General features: G+C 42.6%; 4 protein-coding genes across 7 annotated transcripts; all 4 read right to left on the bottom strand.

The window, feature by feature from the left end:
• Nucleotides 1-532: 532 nt before the first annotated feature.
• LOC131883108 (uncharacterized) lies at nt 533-2,760 on the bottom strand. 2 transcript variants are annotated; one of them, XM_059230460.1, is made up of 5 exons: nt 2,460-2,760; nt 2,217-2,384; nt 1,844-2,055; nt 1,146-1,765; nt 533-882 (listed from the first exon to the last, which is right to left on the bottom strand). In XM_059230460.1, exons 1-5 carry the CDS (start codon nt 2,634-2,636, stop codon nt 599-601), a joined length of 1,461 nt encoding a protein of 486 aa, XP_059086443.1. In that variant the 5' UTR covers nt 2,637-2,760; the 3' UTR covers nt 533-598. The 2 variants fall into 2 exon arrangements, with proteins under 2 accessions (XP_059086443.1, XP_059086444.1); XM_059230461.1 differs by lacking the exon at nt 2,460-2,760 and having other exon boundaries at nt 2,217-2,413.
• Nucleotides 2,761-2,797: 37 nt separating this feature from the next.
• LOC131883107 (sodium- and chloride-dependent glycine transporter 2-like) lies at nt 2,798-12,292 on the bottom strand. 2 transcript variants are annotated; one of them, XM_059230458.1, is made up of 7 exons: nt 11,532-12,292; nt 10,703-10,872; nt 5,101-5,385; nt 4,789-5,026; nt 4,334-4,720; nt 3,769-4,266; nt 2,798-3,704 (listed from the first exon to the last, which is right to left on the bottom strand). In XM_059230458.1, exons 1-7 carry the CDS (start codon nt 11,675-11,677, stop codon nt 3,110-3,112), a joined length of 2,319 nt encoding a protein of 772 aa, XP_059086441.1. In that variant the 5' UTR covers nt 11,678-12,292; the 3' UTR covers nt 2,798-3,109. The 2 variants fall into 2 exon arrangements, with proteins under 2 accessions (XP_059086441.1, XP_059086442.1); XM_059230459.1 differs by lacking the exons at nt 10,703-10,872; nt 11,532-12,292 and adding an exon at nt 5,602-5,747 and having other exon boundaries at nt 2,800-3,704.
• Nucleotides 12,293-13,075: 783 nt separating this feature from the next.
• Nucleotides 13,076-15,535, bottom strand: LOC131883111 (2'-deoxynucleoside 5'-phosphate N-hydrolase 1-like). 2 transcript variants are annotated; one of them, XM_059230464.1, is made up of 4 exons: nt 15,175-15,535; nt 14,285-14,395; nt 14,190-14,215; nt 13,298-13,519 (listed from the first exon to the last, which is right to left on the bottom strand). In XM_059230464.1, the coding sequence occupies exons 1-4, from the start codon at nt 15,383-15,385 to the stop codon at nt 13,451-13,453; spliced, it is 417 nt and encodes a 138-aa protein (XP_059086447.1). In that variant the 5' UTR covers nt 15,386-15,535; the 3' UTR covers nt 13,298-13,450. The 2 variants fall into 2 exon arrangements, with proteins under 2 accessions (XP_059086446.1, XP_059086447.1); XM_059230463.1 differs by lacking the exons at nt 13,298-13,519; nt 14,190-14,215 and adding an exon at nt 13,076-13,227.
• Nucleotides 15,396-19,629, bottom strand: LOC131883110 (CDK5 regulatory subunit-associated protein 2-like). Its single transcript, XM_059230462.1, has 2 exons — nt 19,051-19,629; nt 15,396-18,368 (listed from the first exon to the last, which is right to left on the bottom strand). The coding sequence occupies exons 1-2, from the start codon at nt 19,458-19,460 to the stop codon at nt 15,533-15,535; spliced, it is 3,246 nt and encodes a 1,081-aa protein (XP_059086445.1). The 5' UTR covers nt 19,461-19,629; the 3' UTR covers nt 15,396-15,532.
• Between the last annotated feature and the right edge of the window lie 426 nt (nt 19,630-20,055).

Consider the following 20,055-nt stretch of genomic DNA (forward strand, 5'->3'; position numbering starts at 1 on the left):
AATGCAATGAAGGTTGCTTATTGTTTGAACAACTCATACATCAAGTTTGATGACAAAGAGTATGGGTTAAGTACGTGTGAAATTTGAGACTCTTTACACTACTTAATTTTTATGATTAATTTTTAATTGAGCCAAAACAGTGTTACTAAATGATAAAGTTTACAATACTTTATCTGATGAATTTGTCAATTATCAATTACTTACTGAAGTTAAATGGCCAGTTGTGTTAAAAACGGGCTGTACGAAATGGATTATTTTCTTTGCACTCTTATTTTGGTGCACTTTTGTCACAAAATCTCAAATTGGGTGTTGCAAACTTTACTACAGCCAATATCGCGACTTCTTACAATGCATCCTCCCACAAAGGTCCAAAATCATTGAACCCGGTGGGTAGAAAAAGATCGCTATAAATAATTCTTGACTAAGAATACTCTACAAGAATAGCCAATTTGGAATAACAAAGGATTTCACACAATACTTAAGTTGCATCTTCAGTGCGCAAATTGAATTTAATCATGCTTGAAAAATGGTGTAGCGTTTCAACCTTCACTTGGTCGACATCATTTATTGAAGAATCATAAATAGAGGGAGAAAAAATCTAAATTGATACTGGCCGAACGTGCTCCCCAGGTGTCAATTCTTGACACACTCCAAGACAATCCTGACACCTCGTAGGTGTTCCACTGCATTTTCCTCCAAATCCAGGCGAAAAGCAAGATCCCAAAACTGATCCAGAAACGAAACCTTTGGAATTGATTCGAACGCTGCATCCTCCACTGGATTGACAGTTGTAAGAGCAAGTATCCCCTGATCCTGCTGATTCTTGGTTCGGTACCTTCGTTTCTGAGATGTTGTTAGAAACAATTTGCGATGAGCTGTTACCTGAAAAGAACAACAATGCGATAAATTTATTATATACGTTAATACGAACTAAAGCATCGTCTTGTGATAGTCAAACCCTGGTCCAAAAGACAATTTCTATGTCCCATCAAAATGGAACAGGTGGACTGGGCTGAACCATTCTCTTCATTGTATAAGGCCATGCTTCCTGTGAATGAAGTGCAGTCCTCGACTTGGCGATCGTGTTCTTGATTCAAGCATTTCATACATGCCAATCAAGTTGGGTTCGAAGCCCTTTATTTTACCTTTGGATAAAGTGACCGTCAGTTCTTGACCGTTCTTGCCATTGCAGATTCCAATACATTCTTCACACTTCTCCGGCGTTCCCGAGCATTCTCCACCAAATGATGGGGGAAAACATGATCCAAGAACCGATCCCGAGAAAAAAACAATCGAAGCAAACTTCACCGAGCATCCACCACTGTCTTGGCACGTGTAAATACATTCCTCTGGCGTGTCTGGGACCTCTGGAGGCTCAACGATGATTGGTGGTAGTTCTAGGACCTCATCCAACTTTGGTCCTTCATTGGGCTTATGGAGGGTAACAATGGGCGGTCGGGTGGGTATCCAACTTAAATCCACATTGACGGGAGTTCGAACGGTGAGCTTCTCAGTTGGAACGCCATTGCACAATCCGGGATATCGCAAAGAGCACGTGGTTCCGCGAGGGCAATCTGAACAGGGTTGCCCAACTTTGTACATTTCCGACTTGATTAGATTCCCGGCTAGACCGTAATTGCAAATGAAGAATTGCTGCCCGTAGTTGCTATTTTCTGGCTGAGATATCAGTTTTCCACATCCCATTTTGGTTGACGAGGACCAAGTCATTTGAGTGAAATGACCTACCAAAACGCCAGGAATAACACTAAAAATGGAAATATTGTCAGATAAATGATGCACATTGTCTCACACTTCTTCATTTTTTATGGATGTATACACTCACTAGAAAGGAAACACAAAGGAACTGTTAAAATCCACCACCTCATCGTACCACCCCTTGACAGATTTCTCCCAACTCCCAGAGAAATGGCCGAACCAGAATAGATTTTGCCCCACTTTAAAGCGATCCAAACTACGACACTGAGGACACTCGTGGTTACGAATACATTGGTCGGCCCAAGATTGAGCCTCAAACTCCAATTCCTCATCATAAGTCTGTAATGCAATAAAATTGCTAATTTTTAATTCTTTCATTTTTGAGTTTGGCTTTTGGCAACCCTAATCGTTTAGGAAACAGGTTACTAATTCTTCAACAACAGAAAGTTGTCTAATCTCGTAAAAAGACTTATTCAACAGCTATTGTTGGAAGGTCCTACCAGTTCCATCATATTGGCAGCGGGTGGCTGTGGTCCAGGATCACCTCTAAGTTCCTTTCCATTGGCAATGAAGGCCCGCCTTTCGTTATGGAGCATCAGAACGAGCTCTCTCTCTTGTTGGGTCATTCCCCGCTCTATTATTTGTCCACATGTTGAAGACACTTGATTCTGGAATCAATTTTCAAGGTCTATATTCCCAAAGGTATGGTAATACCACACACACTGAGAATAATTGATTCTGACCTGATATCGACAGAGGGTATGATTTTCATGAAGATGGCAGTAGAATCCTTCTGGTCTCACACTGGGTGGTACTGGAAGTCTCTCATTTGCAGCACTGCCCTCAAGCCAAACCAAAAAGGCAACCCCAAAAAATGATCTCAATACATTGCCCTGCATTTTACGATTGTGTGGAAGCATGAGAGATACGACTGTTCGCACGGTCAAACTTGGGCTAGATTCAATGCCTATGCTGTAACCACTACAACCAATGACGCGGGAATGGCAGCGCACGCAAGGATTTGAGTCGATGGTTGAATGTCGAAACTAGGGCCAACTTCTAAATAAGGTTACATGAGCCCCAAGGAAACGACAAGAGTCAATGCACAGCTTTGGGTACAACGTTCTTCGTGGACTGGATCTTTTTGTACAATAACATCATTATGAGGGCAAAATGCCTGTATGCAGGTAGGAGAATGGAGGATAACTTGAAACTAAATGTCGAAACATACAATCCATTGGCGTGAGATCAACACTCTGGTTGATTGCACTCGCTCGGAATTGGTTTGTCTGGGAACTGAATTAGTATTGATGGAAACATGAACTACATTTTTGTTCGTCTATTTTCCGACATACATTTTTGCACATTTTTGATTGGTTCTGAAACGAAGTATCTACATATGATAGTTCCCTCCGCCATAATTGTAGGTGTACGGATAGGGATATTGCATTCCATAATTGTCATAGGGACCGCCCATTCCTTGCGGATGTTGCTTGCACTGGAACGATTTCTTGTATTGAAAAGCGTGCCATTCGTCGATTTCACTCAGATCGCCGGGACCCCAAACATTGATCGGTCGCACCAGTTCCTTCGTTTTGCCTCGGGTAGCATACATTATAGTCATAATCAGAGCCACAATGGGAATTTGCAGGGCCACAATCAACGTTAGGAACCAGCCCACTCCATGGGCCCAATCCGAATAGTGAAGAACTCCGGCTTGATATTGGAATGTTGGAGGTGTCCAATGCCAACAAGCAATGGCAAATATTCCGGCCAGGATCAACGGGGTGATGGCCCAGCAAATCTTGATCAAAATCGATATCTTGATATTTAACATGAACTGAAGGTCCTCAGAGAAGCGTTGGACTCCATAGATCCACATAATGGCGATGGTTTCGAAAATGGCTACCCAAAGTACTCCTAACCCTCCGCCGTAAGTGTCCATTAGGTCAAATATAAACTGTCCCGACAATGATACGCAAGGTATACTGAAAGATGAGAATTTTTTTAATGGACTTGGAATCAAACGAAAGAACCATGGGAAAACCTTACCTGAGCAAAAAGCTGGCTATACAAGCAATTAAACATGTTTTGGCTTTATGCCGACGAGTTATCGGGAACGTGTCGTAGATGGCCGTGAGAATTGTTTCCAAAAGGGCAAATTCCGAATCCAAGCCCAAGGTAAAGAGCATGAAGAAGAACAAGACAGCCCAAAGTTGGGGAATAGGCATGAGAGACACTGCTTGTGGGTAAACAACAAAGGCCAGCCCTTGCTTTTGCTTGACCACATCCTGAATGTCATCCAAACCCAATTTGACCTTGAGGGCCCCAAGGATGGAGAAGATGACGATACTGGCGATTATGCTGGTCACAAAATCCAATGAACTGATGATGAATGCGTGATAGTGAACCTTGGTGCGGAATTTGTTATAAGATCCGAACATGATCAGACCACCCCAAGATACGGAGAGCGAAAAGAACATTTGCTCAGCAGCCAATCGCCACACCGAAATATCCAAAAGTTTCTTCCAATCCGGAATAAAGAAAAATCTAATGAGGAGAAGGTAAAATGTTCAATCAACAGTTGTGAAGTTTGTGGAATATCTTTGAACCTTACTTGATCCCTTCCAATGCTCCCTCCAACATCAGTCCACGGACGAGCAAGATGAGCAGAATCAAGTACGGAAACGTGGCGGTGAAATAGACGACTTTGCCACTGGACTTTATTCCTTTGGACAGGCATAGAAATACAACTGTCCATGAAATGAACAAAGCCAATAACAAGTCCCATTTGATGATTCCGATGTTCCCGAATTCGGACAAGGCATAGGTTCGATCCACGAGCTCGTCCGAGGTCGAGTTATAAGATTCAGTATATGTCATCAGTGGAGCATTATGAAGGCCAAGGACAAACCTCTCCCAATACTGTTCAGAGGCTGGCTGGCAGCGCTGGTCCGAGTTGGAAGCAGAGCATGAAGAATTCGCATCCGTGGGAATATAACATCTGGAAAGACGAGGAAATCCAAGCCTTTTGAGACATTTCAAAACAAACGAAAAAATTTGTCTACTCACGTGGCTTTGTCAGCCCAGTCTTTATCACATGTGTCCCAGGGTAATGTCCATGAGAAAGAGAAGTACATGTAATGGAGACAATAACCCATGACCACATTGTAGTAAATGGCTACTATCAAGGAGAGGGTGCACATGGCGAAACCGACCCCTCGAGCGATCGGGGTCATCCGCCAGACCGAAAATGGTCCCAATTGAGAAAACTGTCCCAAGGCCACCTCCATAAAGTACATAGGTTTTCCTGAAAGAAGAATGATCTTGAGCCGTTTTAAAAGGTCCAAACTGTGATATCGTAACTGAGAATTAAGGATTTACCAACGATAAGGAGCAGGATAAAGTATGGCAAGAGGAAGGCCGCTCCTCCATTGACAAAGGCCAGGTACGGGAACCGCCAGACATTTCCAATCCCCACCGACAAGCCAATACACGAGAAAATAAACTCCCATTGGGATCCCCAATGATCTCGATCCTCGTCAGTCTGTTCCTCGAGCTCGTCGGCGGCAAATTTGAGATTGCTTGTGGGCCGAGATCCTGCTTCACGGGGTAAGCTGTGTCCGGATTCCTGGTTTCCCTGTCGGCGACGCGAGCCTGTGTTTCGACCTAAAGAATAATGGGGAGCGAAAAAATTATGTACTTTCTATTAGTCTATTATTGTTTTAAGTGTATCATTTCAACAACCCATAATGGGAGTGGAAGAGTTTTGGTATAATGAGAAAATTAGACTATGATTGATTTTAAAATAAAAGGAATATTAGTGAGAGGTTCTTGTCTTGAATTCGAAAAATGAGCAAGCAATTTGGGAAGTAGAATGAGCACAGGTCTTGAAGCACATCTTTGAAGTCGGTATAGGTGAAGTTAAGGACAGTGGCAGTTTTTGGGAGAAAATGAGACGGACTTTTCTCTTCTCAAACTTAAAAAGACGCGAAGCGTTCAAAAGTGAAAGTTTAAGTTTTAGATAAATTCTCCCCGCTGAGTTGGGACTAGTGTTTTAACCAAAGAAGAACAACAGTGCAGCAAAGAAGTCACTGCATTTGAGACGAAACTATCAAAAGATCGGGACGGAAACCTTTTCTATATTTTTCCCCGGGTTAAAAACAAAGAAGAAAGTAACAGTAACGGGAGGGCTAAATACTATTACGTTACCTATAACGCTACTCTTCCAGAAATGTAATACGTTACCGGTAGCGTTACTCAAACCCTGTTCATATCCGTTTAAATGTATTGTGTTCATGTATAAGAAATGTCCTGAACGGAAACGATATGTTTCTAGGCCATTCTATTGCTTCAAGATGCTGTTCTGTATTATTCAAGTCTGCTCTAAACACGTATTATTGAATTATTTGTCTTTTTCAGACCAGTAACCTTTTGAAGTATAAATTGTGTCATTTCGCGCTTCGATCTCCCATTTGCAAGCAGATTTTATACCTACTTATCACTTTTTCATCAGCTCAACGAAATCTGATTCATCTTCCTAAAAATGGAACATGAATTAGGAATTGAAACTGAGAGCAAGATTACAATTTGAATGTAATTGTAATTAATCACATTCCAAAATGAAGTAAATCATTGTAATCAATGACATTTCAACATGTAGTGATTGTAATTAATTACATTTCAAAATGTAGTAATTGTAATTGATTACATCCTAAACGAATGTATTTGCCATTTTAATTAAGTACATTTTAGAATGTAATTGACACGAACAAAGAAAATGTTGTGCTAAAATGTACAAAAATGCATATCTGACATTTCTGTGTTCCAGGTAATAATATAAGAGCTAAAGTAAACCAAGTTGTAACAATTTATGCTTGTTTACAACCTTCCAAAAGGAATACTCACTTGTACTCAAACTTGCAGAGCGCGAATCAATGCCAACAATGTATTGCTTTAATGAGGAGTAACAAAATTGTTTCATATCATGAAACCACAACTATCAGAGGTAAATGGTTACATCCTGAAGCAGGGAAACTTTTCACTTTGTTCCTAATAATTTTTCCAATTTGTTCACTTACGACACATAACACGAGTGACCTGGAGTTGGTCTATAACCCAAACCCCTCATCAGAAAGGGAGATGTGATGGATCGAGCACGTGCTCGGACTCATCCAAACGAAGTGCAAAACAGTATTTGCACATTTGATCAATCTTTAGGCGTGATCTTGTGTTGTCTTGGAACGCAATCCTATTTTGAACGGATAACGTAACAGCCTCTTCGTGTATTCCAAAGGATCCCTATTTTGTATTTTGAGGTGGCAATTTCCATTTGCAGAGCACCAGGATTACTCTCTGTGTATTGGTTTGAGTGTGCCACTTTTTTCCTTGGTTCTGCCTTGGAAACTTGTTTGGGAGGTGGTCTACAAGTGTGACCTTATTTTTAGTTACTGTGACGTTGACCAAACGTGATTCTAAAAAAATATCAAACCCTTAGCTAGTTAGATGGCTCTGCGTTCATTTACTAGAGCATCACCTCACACTTTGACGAGGCATTAGTCGTTCCTCAATAAGAGGAACGGATTACAGTTACAAATACTTTGGCCAAAAAAGTAATTCGTTACACAGCCGTTACTTGACAAAAAAAGGAATGGCATCACTCGTTACAGTTACGTTAAATAAAATTTTAAATTACCAATATTTCAGTTTTTTTGCCTCACCACTCTTTGCAACAGTCCTAAAATTTAGAGTTTTCCTGCCATGTCATGCTAATGTGCAGGGCTCGGAAAGCATATCTGTTTGAAGGCCAAATAATAATTTTAAACATATTTTGAAATCACGAATAAATGAGAATAATCTTCTCGTCTTCAACTGCTGGGATTCCAATCCCGGTAGCGGTAAGGAAGTCCGAAAAAAAAAGATTTTTTTTTTTCTCAGCAAAAAGAAAAATTCTGATTTTCAAAGATACAAACCTATTCAAAAGCAAAAAGACAAAAAAGAAGACAGCAAATTTCAGTTCAAATAAGACAAGCAGGAACAATGTGAATGGAAGAGTTATTTCGAAGGGGGATTTCGAAGGGGGGAAGATGAAGTACAGGTACAAAAGATATATTTTAGTATACATCTTCAAAAGTATCCATTAGCTTCGCCTCAACCACGTTTTACGGTCAAATCCAGTTATTGTAATGGTTTAATACATGTTTCATTTGCCCTCCCCCTCACATCAAAAAAATATCTGTAGGGAATAATAGGCATTGATTTCTTGGCAAGCCTTAATTAAGTCAGACTGGAAAAGTTTTTGACCAAAAATGCTCATCAATCGCACGCTCAGATGCAAACTAAATCCACCAACCCTAATTCAGTGGAAGATCAGATATTGGAACAATGACAATGTCATTTTTAATTTTGAGCCCCTAGGGATTGCATTCCCAGTAATGGTAAGGAAGGACACAAAATATGTGAACTCTAGTCCTTCCATATTCCATTGACAGATGGCTTTTTTTTCTTGGGTTCAAAGCAATCATATCTACTAAAGCCCCCTTGCGTCAAAAAACACTCTACTTAATATTATGACTCCGTTTTGTAATTAACCAAGGTAACTATGCCACGAACCTACCGTTTTAAATCATGGCCAGGATCCAATCGACCCTAAATCAAATGGGGTTCAAATATCAATGTGGAAGTAAAATTAAAACTATTTATCTTCGACTTTTGCCCTTGTTTCCCCTTGTTAGGGCGTCATCTCTTGGTGAAGCTATGAAATCCGTTTTAACATCCACCATTGGTATTGCAATTTAGCAAGAACATTCACAAGTCAAGAACTCCGAAATTGATGGAAAATAAGTGAAAATCCATTCAAAGCCTACTTCTTGCTACTTAACTGATTGGCAAGATCTATTTGTAAGTACAAGTAAGATAACAATTTTTATTCTCTATTTTTTGCAATCTTCAATCATGTGATAAATTTGCTGCGACTCGAGTGAACACCAGACTGTTGAATGTACTATAATGGTAATTGGAATGGGGTCGGTGGTAAAAACGTTAAAACTCAAAGAAAGTCATTGAACATTACAATATATTATCGCTCGTTTTAGTGTCATCTAATGTTGAATTTTTCAGATCACGATTGAGCTCTACAATCAATCAGGATTCTAAAATATTCTTTTTTTAAGAACCTGCATTTACACTCGTGGGTTTAACATACCTGTACTCTTTTGTTATTTTATGGACTTTTTGTTATAAAAGGTTATGTAGCTGATATCACCAGTAATTCATACTTATCCACGATGTTTGCCGTTAGGTTAAGCATTAAACTCCCTGATAGCAAAAGCTAACTCATTACTTTTCAGATTAGCTAAAGACTCTAAAATATTGCTACGTGACATCAAGATATCTTCGATACCGTGATAGGGTGCAAGATAAAACGCTCCTTTTTGTGTCAACGCCATAAATCTTCCTTGAAGATGACATTGATGCTGAAAGAAAAATGAGTCATTCTGAGATGTCAATTTATATCCCGACCCTTCTTGGTAAAACATCTCTCGCGTCACCATTCTCAGAAATTGGGGAACATCGGACCAAGAGTAATGATACTGCAAAACCCGAAGGAAGATTTTGAAATAAAATCTTAAAAACTGTCATTAAGAGCGGTAATTGACGTTTCAGGTTACGGAAAAGAAACAAATTACGTTTACATTTATGTTGCAGATTCAAATGAGTCACAGTTTCTTGACTGTATAAGGTGTTTGATCGTGCTTTTGATCTGCATTCGTTATAACTGTTTTACATTCCGTAATGAAAAAAAACGAGCATTGCAACAAATCTCGAAAAGGGTTGACACAAACGCAGTTAAGTTATATATCGAAGATAACATCTCGGACCGATGACTGCCACACCAAAAGGGACATTTTTGCTCAAAAATCATGCAGATTTTTCAATAGAATCCTTGAAAAAACATTTCAATGTTGATGATACATTCTTCGGGCAAACTATCGGTTATGATAATTTTGAACCATATGTGTCAATCTGGACATCGGTACTTATAAAGAATCAAGTGCTAATTTAAGGAAAGTTTGCCCCAAGAATTGTATTATTGAGGCTCCTAAATTTGTTCTCGATTTTTTAAGTACAGTACAACACTAACGAACTCATGAAAAGTAACTATTCTTATGCCTAAAAACAACAACCAGAAAGTAAATGAGTAAGTTCCTTATTTCAAAGAGTAATGACAACTTCTCAATGTCAATTCCATCAGGAAACGGAGAACTGAAATAATCTAGGAGAAAAGTGAAGTGTTCCATCATTTTATTAAGTATGCTTCCATTTCTGTGATTTGAACGGTAACCTGACTCGCCTTGAACAGAAATATATCTTTCGTTGAGTTACTTATATGACGATCGACCTGTTTGTGGTAAAACAAAGTGCACCTTTTTTCCTTACTAGATAGGTAAAACCACGCGTGTCTCCTGCAATCCCTTAAGATGTCTTAATCCACAAATCGGCCTCAAATATAGAAGTCCCTTCACAGCTTCACGATTGAACGCTAATCTACAACCTGATCATTCCTGAAATCAGAACCTTAGAGATCCGTCATTCATTTACAATTCTGCCTATTACGTACACGCTTTTGTGCGCCGGCAAATGTGCCGGTATTGAATATGAATCATTTTCAAGGGTGTAACTAACCGACGGGTCCAAGCCGCGCGCATAATTCAAAATCGAGGCTAGCAAAGCGGAAAGGGCCATTTTTTGTATAAATGCAACGTTAATCTGGATAATGAGAAAGAAACTGCATGGTTAAACAGCCTTATTGAATGATCAAACACTCCATGACTTTTTCCCCCTCTTTCCGCCCCTTCAAGGGTTAATCCGACTAATACGAACGTTAGCCTCATGCCGCCCATTAACATGTTTAATTTGCCTTTGTCCAAGTTCCATAGCATGTGTACTAAACATAATGATGCTTCAAACGTAATACATGTCCTACCCTCTGAGGATGTGTGAGTGTACGATGTTGGCACATACGGATATGTGTTCCTCCATTTGTCTTCAACAGTGGGACCTTCTGGGAAGTAGGCGTCGTAATTGGGATCATAGGACCTCATGTAATGATGGTAACCTTCAGCTCCATAGGCGCTATTGTACGGACCTCCATAGCTGAAAGAAAACATCATTCCTTGACGTGAGGATTGCCGTTCCGCTTCTGCGAATAATTTGGCATGCATTAATACGGTGAAGGTGAACTTTTTTTTGTGAATGCGTGAGTGGTTGTAAGGATTGAATTCACCGCTGACAAGGAGCTGATTGCTTGGCCCCAATTTCCACCCACTCTCATCGGAATTTGGCTTTGAATTTCAATTGCCCATCATCTCAATGATGATGCATGTACGCGTACATAATCTTGACTTAATCCAGGGTGGAGCACCAACTAATGGACGGGAAACACTGTGGGGAGGGAAAACCTACGGATGAATCATCCAAATCTCTATTGGCACCTTTTGGATTCCATTCGATTCTCGAGTCCAATCTTGTCCAGATGACTGAAATGCGACATGACTCTAAGGTCGATCTGCTAGCGGTTTTCTCAAGATGATGAATTGACACAAAGGTTTATTTCTCCATCTTTCTTAGAGAAACAGTAGTGGGCTCAAGGACACTTCTACGTATACAAATTTATGCACCGAGATTGAGCGTTGTGTACCATTCTTGCATATTTGCCATGATCCCAATGACTTGAGTCTCTTTGCAGACCTTGAGCCCTCCCTCAGACCACTTACAAGCGAATTTATATGCAATTAATGTCGTCTCAAACCTACCCGTAGTGTGGGTATCCACTGGCAGCATTGTACCCATAGATAGGATAACCACCCGTTGGAGGGTACTGAGAACTGGGAGCCGTCGGATAATAAACGGCCGGAGTGGCGTAATCAAATCCACTCCGGGAGTGTTTCCTGGATGGCATGATGACGAATTCGGTTGGAATTGATCACCCACAATCGATCTCTGGATCAACTCACATTCCCCATCCCTCCACGGAAACACGAAAACACCGCACTTGCTCAACACAACCCCAAAAGATGCTTCTGGTTCTTGGGAGGTTGGGCCTCAATTCACTCAGTCGAAGACACACTCACTGTGTCTCTAGTAGACTCTGTTCTCCTCTCATTCCCCATTCACAGGGGTCGCTTTGTCGACAAAGACGGTTTACCAAGTGCCGATGGTTTAGGTCGTTGGTTGGTCGTTCCTAAGGCATACAACAAGTGGAGACCGTAACACCTTGAGGGGAAATTCCTGGGCAGGTGGGTTTGGCCAACTCTCTCTGTCTCAGTAGGGTGTGAGTCTCTTTCTCTCTCTTTCTCTCTCTCTCGCTCTCATGCCCAAGTACACACACGCATACACATGTGAGACTCAAAAAGCACTGCCCAAGTCGGTTGGATTGGCCCCCAAACTCCTGCAAACTTGGCTCTTCACCTCGCTTGGACCAGATTGGGGATGAAAGTGGCGTGTGTTGGGCCCATGAAGGTGAACGACTAACCATCTACCGACCGATGGATGATTCCAACCACCTCCGTCCACTCGATTCAGGTCCAACGAACGAAGGGAAAGAAGCACTGGAAGAGCCTGGGAGATGGGAGGGAGAGCGGGGAAGCGCATCTTTGGTTTGATATCAACTCCAAAGGCACACACACACACACACACACACACACACACACACACACACAAATATACATACTGTCCTGAGTTTTTGATGAATCATGCGCAAGATTTGTTGGAAATCATTGCAAGTAACCGGGGTGATTTGCTTTTGGAAGAAGGAGACTCCGTTGCTTTTGTTGTGGGAGCAACAGACTTTGGGGATGGGCTGCAAATGATCATCCTGGTGGAGGATGTTTTCCTCTATCGGTACTGAAGCATTGGCCCACCTATGGAAGATACACTCATTGGCTTGCCCTGGGAGAGCGAATGAAGATAATTATCTTGCTCAACCATCTTTATCATGTCACTTTCATATCTGGTTATGTTTTACCTCTAAAGGTTGGACTTGATTGGAGTTCAAATAAATTGCTAGCAGATGCAAATCTCGGGGGTTGGTTATCCTACCTCGTTTATATTGAAGACTCTGCAATTTGCTGCAGTTCATTATCAGATTGTAGCTTTTAAATTGCTTCGCACTTCGTTTCAGGCCCGCTCCGAAATCCTGGACATTCCTCTTTCTAGCACAAAAACCATCCAGCCCAATTTGAAAACCAGCCAAAATATCGTCCAACATTCTTGGCTATTTGAGATGGTTCGAACCCGCCAATTACCTGGTTTAATTAAGGTGTCAAGGTTCATTAACTGGCACAACGATCAAAGGAGATACTCGGGCATGAACTTTATTTATCTGTGAACTCGCGAAGGTAAATATTCATTTCTTGAAGAATTCTTCAAATATGGCGTCAATGCCATCCTCGGCATATTCCACTACGGTTCCGTGTGACTCCGGCATCCCGAGAATCATGGCGGACAGTTCTGAAGAATGGAAGAAAAGAGATGCCATCCCGATTTCGAGTAACACGGTGTTTGTTCATCCGCATGTAAAAATCCTTGGCGATCTTCATTCATGGTCGGACATTGCGGTTTTATTCATCCGTCGGACGGGAAACATCAATCAAAAAGACTTTTATATTGCATGACCAATCACACAACAGAAATACTACCACCATCTATTTTGGATCAATCTAGTTGTTTAAGGTCAATGGTCAACGGCGTCAAATTGATTAATGATCACCAGAGTCCGGACTTTTCTGTGAGCAAAAAACACCTTCAGACATAGAAAATATTGTATGAACAAAGCAATGAAAATGTATCTCTGATCTAAGATCTCTAGAAAGACAGGTACGATCTAAATAATACAACTGAACGGCAAGAAAAACATCTCTTTAATCAAGTGACGTGTTAAGGGAAAATGGTAATTTAGTTGGATTAGATTGCATTTGATAGAAAAAGATCGATCTGGTTTTTCTCTCCAGTTTGTTACCGAACAAATTTTAGGTTTTTTTTACATTCCTTATGTTTCAAACGAACTTCAGTCGTAATTAGTGGGTCCTAGATAGTACTAACAAAAATTGGTTTGTCTTTTGCTTTCTGGTTATCTTTCATTGTTCATTTCAACTACCATTCAAAAACACTATGCGCAAAAAAGAGTGTAGGTTGAATGAGAAATTACCCACGTGAAAAAATTGGGAAAGGGGGGAAAATACCCCACCGCCAAGAGAATGCAATAGTAGTTGCTTTATTGCGAGTAAAATAGAACTCGAAAGATGGCAAGTTTTATCAAAAATATTGAGACACCATTTTTGGTTAACTTTGAGCAGGATTTCAGACGATGACTGCGCTTGCCTTGGAAACTTCAAAACTTCGATTCTATACCAAATTGAATCACATCAAAATCCGGGCTCTAAGTATCATCGTCACTGAACGATCGTCACAACGTCAACATTAAACACGATTCCAAGGTCTGTGTTGTAATATTATTGCATGAGCGTAATGAAGTGCATAACCAAACAGGGGATTTAACCACACTTACTCTTTCCGGGTTGGGGACGGTACAGACACAATATCCTTTTCCCCATCGCCACAGCACTCCCAATTTCAAAGCCCACGCCCAGTGATGGCACGGTAACCTCGGCCACAACAACTGAATGATAAAATTTGTACAATGATTGAGTGGCATAAATCTATGTTCTTGGCAATTGGATTTTTCAAAGGACATTTACCAATACTCAGAAACATGCATATAGTTTAATAAACTCTTTGGTTTCAATAAATGGACTTCATATCTTTCTTCAACGAAAAAACGATCGGATATCTCTTTAAACTTATTTTGTAGGGTGTCATAATTCATAAAAAACAAATGATGAGTTTGTGATTTACTTTCGAGTATTCTACATTTTATTTGACGTTTTATTTGACGTTCTCTTTTGTGCGTCGATATCCAAACGTGCATAGTTTGATCAAATGACTTGCTTACGGATTTATTCTCTTCTTGGGCAGTCAAAATGTAACTGACACAACCAAGTAACTTGATAGATTGTAGTCGAACTTTACATTAGAGAAAAAGTAGTGTTCATTTCATAACTAACAAAAAATCAAAAATTGACCCATCCCTAAGGTAATCGCATGGATGGCTTACTATAGAGGTTCAGGAATCGAAAAGAAAACTTTTAAGGACCCCCACTTCTTTCGAACCCGTGCAAATGGGCTCAAATACAGTGAACCCTAGTTCGCATTCTATTCTAACTCTACCCATATGGTAAGTTATCAAGTGTGAGCATGCCAAACTTCCCCACCTACAGAGCTCCCACAATGTAATTTAAGTGGGGTAACAAAAAAATAAGAGTACTCAAGATTTTTAGCCTAAGCTAGTAACGGACAAAGCAAAAAACTAACGTTCGATGAATTGTGATAACAAGTTACCATCGCATTCATCGAGCAATTCCATGTCTCGGTCGTAGATCTGGCGATCGTTCTCCTCGTGCTCACCGCTCATGCCCGTCACCAATGGATCCGCCACAAACGGGGTGAGGATCCGTCCAAACTTAGACAACTTGTCCGTCAATCGACCGTACAAGTCCACATCTTGCCGTCCAGCACGGATGCTGCCACAAAAATAAATGGCCAACGACATGTTGGGTCTATTCCTGCACAAATCATTGTACGTACGTAAGTTCAGGTTCGGATAGCACTCGAAGGATAAGGTAGGTAAGGTGTATTAGTAAAGTCAATTTTGTCTAATACAGCATGTAAGTGATTAAGTAAGTGAGACAGGAAGGACCTATTCGACGATGGGTGTGGGTGTGTCCTTGGTCTTTTGAAGGACCTTCTTGGTCTTCACCACCTGTTTCCGGACACTCCGTTCGATCTTGAGCTTCCGCTCCTTCTCACGCACAATTTCGGCGTTGGCCTCGTCTAAGAGCTCTCTGGTTCGACCCAAGAGTCGCTCCAGTTCTTGGATCCTTACATAGCAATCGCATTGACTACTGGAGAACCTTCTGGGTTGATTGCTCACATCCGACAAATGGGTTCGTCGCTTATCGCCCAAAGCCACCTCTGACTCTTCCAGGACTTCATTGGAGAGTACCACTTTCTTTTGGCCATGGCTGCAAGTCTCGGTCTTAGTTGTGATCTCCCGCATCAATCGGCCTTTGATGCAGATGAGCTCTTGCATTTGTTGTTCTTGATCATGTTTGCTCTTGGTTAGATGGGTGATTTCCGTTTGTAACTCGTGGATTCTGGTATCAGATTGCTGTTCTAAAGTGTGGAGATCGCTTTCGTATTTCCGAACGATGAGCTCAAGTTTCCGATCGGATTCATGAAGTTTCTCGCTTAATTTGGCCTTCTGGCCTTCTATGTTCTGGATCTCCTCTCGCAGGCCTTGACTGTCCTGTTTAAGCTCGTTTTCTCGACTTTCAAGCTCTTGAACACGGGCCTGGAGGTTCTGAGTGTTTCTTTTTTCACTCTCAAAGTCTTGAATTTGACTGCGGAGCATTTGGTCGGTTTTCCGCATTTCTTCCAGATTGCCATTCAAATCTCGGACTTTGCGAGTCAATCGCTGATTGGTCTGACTCACTTGACTCAACTCTTCCATAACAGTGGCTATGTTCTCGTCCAGCTCGTTCTTGATGTCGGTCAACTGTGATGTGAGGGTTCTCTTTTCGTCCTTCAAACTTGTGATGATCTTATTGGCCTTGGTGAGTTGATTGTGGATCTCGGTGAACTCCGTTTTGAATCGCTCCTCTTGAGAAGACAATCTGGCCTTGAGTCCGATTACTTTGGCCTTGGATTTTCGGTACTTGTTCAAGGACAGCTCGTCTGAGCTCTCAGAATCTTGACGAGGGGGGCTGGACTGGAACACGGAAGTCTTTCTTTCAAGGCCCATGCGCTTTTGAGATTCTTTCATATCGGGCTGACTCCAGCCATCCTCGTCGTCCGACTGATCTTGTTTATGGTTCTTGAGATTGGCCTTCACGTGTTCTAGCTCCTGTTGGGCCTGGATACGGCCTTGGACGTTTTCTTTGAGTTCCATGATCAAGGAGTGATAGTCATAGGCCTTGGAATCGATCTTGACTTCCTGATCTTGGTCAGCTTCAAGATCAGCTTCCAGTTCCGATAAATGAGGCGCAATAAATTGAGGAATCTCCACGGCCATGGAACTTCGTTGCGTCTCATCCAAATCTTCGTCCATGAATAATGACTTTGAGAGGGATTGCGAAAGACGTCGACCTTCTTCGATAGAGTTCTGCAAGGTTTCCCGCATTGAGCCGGACAAGACTGACAGATTCCAGATGCCATCTTTACCATCCATGGCTATGAGTCGTTGAAGAAAGTCGACCAGTTCCACCAAGCGTTGTCGCATGGTTTCAATGACCCCCTGAACGTGATGAGTGTAGGTTTCAGCAGATTTTCGGTAGGCCAAATCGGCTTTTTTAACGGCCTTTTTCAAGGCCTGTGCTTTGAATTCTCGCAGCTCCGTTTTGAGACACTCTACTTCCCGCGTTAGCCAAACATTCTCGGGGATTTGAGAACTTGGCGAAAGAGTCTGAAGTTGCTCGATCTCATCCTGAAGGAGTCGCTCGCGCTCATGAGCCTCCTTGAGAGCCTCTTGCAACTCGGTCAGAGCTCCCGGTGATTTCTCCTCGCGATGCGAATCTTGCGAAAATCCAGATTGGTTGGACGAATTGGCGCGGTATTTGCGCACTTTCGTCTTCAGGAGCTCGTATTGTTCCTTGAGGATGGCCAGAGCCTTGTCGCGTTTCTGAAGCTCTTTCTCCATCTTCTCATTTTCCTTCAATTTGATCACATTCGCATCGGCGAAGCCTTGCAAACATATCTGGCTCTTCTCTACGGTCTCCTTTAAACTCGATATATCCGTTTCGTGGACTCGAATCTGGTCGTTCAGAGCCCGGATTTCCTCTTCTTTCTGCCCTAGCTTTTCTTCCAATTCCTTGACGTGTTCATTCTCCTGTCTTCTTTCTCGCTCTACATTGGCCATACGCTCAGTTTCAGCACGGGAATCCCGGAGATCCGAATTCAATTGGTTTAAACGTCCCTCCATCGTGACCACTTCCTCATTTTTACTCCGAACCTGGATCTCCAATTGCTCGACAGTAGCTTTTAATCGATCTATCTCCTCCTTTTTCTCGGCCTTGATAGTTTCCATGTCATTTTGCAGTGATTGCATCGCATTGGATTTGGCTTCCAGATCCCGTTCCACGGATTGCAGCTTGTGTTCCATCTCTTGAGCCAAATTTCGGCCCCAATCGTCGCCAAAAGCCTCGCGAAGAAGCAATTGACTTTGCTCGCCCACGGTCGTCGGGTCCGCCTCTAAGGGTGAAGAATCCTCAAAGGTAGGATCTTCGGTGACACTCGATAGATTATGCGTTCCGCGCCCACCGGATTTCAAGCTTTGAGTGCCCTCATCCAATTGGGAGAATTGGGACTCGAAAAGGGATTGCTTCAGACTGTGGAGTTGAGTTTCAAAGTGACTGCGATCACGTAATCGCTCCATTTCGAGATTCTCCATGGCGTCATAGGCTTCTTTGAGGAGCTTGGTTTTCTCATGCACTTCGGTCTTCATGGTCTCATTTTCCACTCGCAAGTCGATGTTGATCCTGCCGAAAAAAAGGTCGCTTTAATAACCTGAGTACCAACACAAAAACAGCTGAAAACGAGTGATTTTTGAGTCACTCAAACTGAACTGGATACTTCAAGTCACCCTTCAGGACGTTCATACTACTTCCCAGGCTAATAAACATGTTTTCCGGCATGAAACGGATAAACGGATGCGTCGGTGGCCAAACTCGGGCCGGTAACATCCCATAAATCATGGATGGATGCGACATGAAAGAGCTAGCTATGTACTCTTTCTGACGTGGAGGCCCGGGCTAGCCAATTATTATTTGACCCTTTGACTACTTATTATTTGACCGGCTGGCACCGATATCCCATTCCGTGGGAGAAATATGCCTGGCTACTATCTCGCTAGGAATTATGAATTGAGCCATCTTAGCCCTGTTCAACTTGGAACAGCCGACCCATGGTTTGGCTCGTCTTCTTGGGTGCGTGGGGGATTTCGGGATGGACCATCATCCATCATCGATTGTTGGGGGACTTGAATTTTCAATGATATCCTCCATTGTTATCCCGCAGTCGTGCATGATAATGCCCCCCCCCCGCCCCCCACCCACTTTTCCTTGGCTCAAGGAGTTCAACCGATCCCATTTTGATGCTCCATCCATTCATCCATGCTTTCAATCATCTCTCCCTTGCTTGCCAGACCTAAGACCGACTCACTTGTACACATTGTCGCGATCCTCTTTGTGGGGTTGGCCCAGTAATCCGTAACGTTCTTCCAGCAGATAAATCCGCAATTTCAGCGATAAGTTGTCTTTGCGCAGTTGCTGGATCTCGTCCTCATAATGGCGCAAGTTGAAACCGGACCCGGGTCGGGCCCCGCCCCAACCGCCGTCCGAAACCCCGCCCATGGATTCCGAGTGAAACAGCCCGGCCCCAGTGGGCGTGGGCGTGACCACCAAGGGTCGCAGACTCGGCGGGGCCTGACTGGTCTGGGAGTGGCCCGAAGGTGTGGGTGAAACGGGTGAAACGGGCGAGAGGGGCGGAGGCAAGACCGAGTCGTCGTTGAGCGGCAAATCCGGCGAATCCATATACACACTCTCGTCCATGATTACCGAGGCCGTGGTCATCCCGCCTGCCTCGATCGATATCGATAGCCACGAATCTTACCCACCAACCTTCCAGTGATCCCACTTCCCACTACCTCCTTTGGGCCCGTCTGACCTGATCCTCCGCCTGCTTTTGGGGGAGCCCAGAATCGATGGATGTGAAGGAACGGTACGGAATCGACGACTAGCCCAAAAGCTGAATGAGTTCGCTCTCCAATTTGAAGGCGACGGTTGGTCGAGTGACCTCTCAACCGAGGTCCAGCTGGAAATTGGTCCATTTGCCAGGCTTAGGCCAGGTCCCACGCCTCTCATTTATGCTCTTAGCCCTTGCACGGTCAATGCCGGCCTATGCTAGGACTTGGACCGGATTGGCCCGTGCAATCCAGGTTGAACTTGGTGGGTATTTGGTCTTTAGTGTTTTATTGCATCTGGTCACACAGAGGGGACCCTCGACGACTTAGCGGTAAGCGTTATTCTCCACCGATTAGTTGGTGGTGCTACTTCTTTCAAATCTTAACCTGACCTAATCAAACCTAATCTAACCTTACCTAAGCTAACCCAACCTAAACTAACACGATATTAACAACCCTGAAAGTCTCTATCTCAACTTTTCTAA

Source organism: Tigriopus californicus, chromosome 7, assembly GCF_007210705.1.
Source record: "Tigriopus californicus strain San Diego chromosome 7, Tcal_SD_v2.1, whole genome shotgun sequence".
Lineage (NCBI taxonomy): Eukaryota > Metazoa > Arthropoda > Copepoda > Harpacticoida > Harpacticidae > Tigriopus > Tigriopus californicus.

What these genes read in the sequence shown, in the direction of transcription:
- LOC131883108 (XM_059230460.1), bottom strand. Translation starts at nt 2,636, where the DNA reads ATGCTTCCACACAATCGTAAAATGCAGGGCAATGTATTGAGATCATTT. An exon ending in ATACCCTCTGTCGATATCAG is followed by an intron (nt 2,385 to 2,459) that starts GTCAGAATCAAT and finishes AATTGATTCCAG; the next exon opens with AATCAAGTGTCTTCAACATG. An exon ending in CTGCCAATATGATGGAACTG is followed by an intron (nt 2,056 to 2,216) that starts GTAGGACCTTCC and finishes ATTGCATTACAG; the next exon opens with ACTTATGATGAGGAATTGGA.
- LOC131883107 (XM_059230458.1), bottom strand. Translation starts at nt 11,677, where the DNA reads ATGCCATCCAGGAAACACTCCCGGAGTGGATTTGATTACGCCACTCCG. An exon ending in AGTGGATACCCACACTACGG is followed by an intron (nt 10,873 to 11,531) that starts GTAGGTTTGAGA and finishes GTTTTCTTTCAG; the next exon opens with CTATGGAGGTCCGTACAATA. An exon ending in TATCCTGCTCCTTATCGTTG is followed by an intron (nt 5,027 to 5,100) that starts GTAAATCCTTAA and finishes TTCTTCTTTCAG; the next exon opens with GAAAACCTATGTACTTTATG.
- LOC131883111 (XM_059230463.1), bottom strand. Translation starts at nt 15,385, where the DNA reads ATGTCGTTGGCCATTTATTTTTGTGGCAGCATCCGTGCTGGACGGCAA. An exon ending in ATTGCTCGATGAATGCGATG is followed by an intron (nt 14,396 to 15,174) that starts GTAACTTGTTAT and finishes TTTATCATTCAG; the next exon opens with TTGTTGTGGCCGAGGTTACC. An exon ending in CCGTCCCCAACCCGGAAAGA is followed by an intron (nt 13,228 to 14,284) that starts GTAAGTGTGGTT and finishes TCCATTCTTCAG; the next exon opens with AACTGTCCGCCATGATTCTC.
- LOC131883110 (XM_059230462.1), bottom strand. Translation starts at nt 19,460, where the DNA reads ATGACCACGGCCTCGGTAATCATGGACGAGAGTGTGTATATGGATTCG. An exon ending in GATCGCGACAATGTGTACAA is followed by an intron (nt 18,369 to 19,050) that starts GTGAGTCGGTCT and finishes TTTTTTCGGCAG; the next exon opens with GATCAACATCGACTTGCGAG.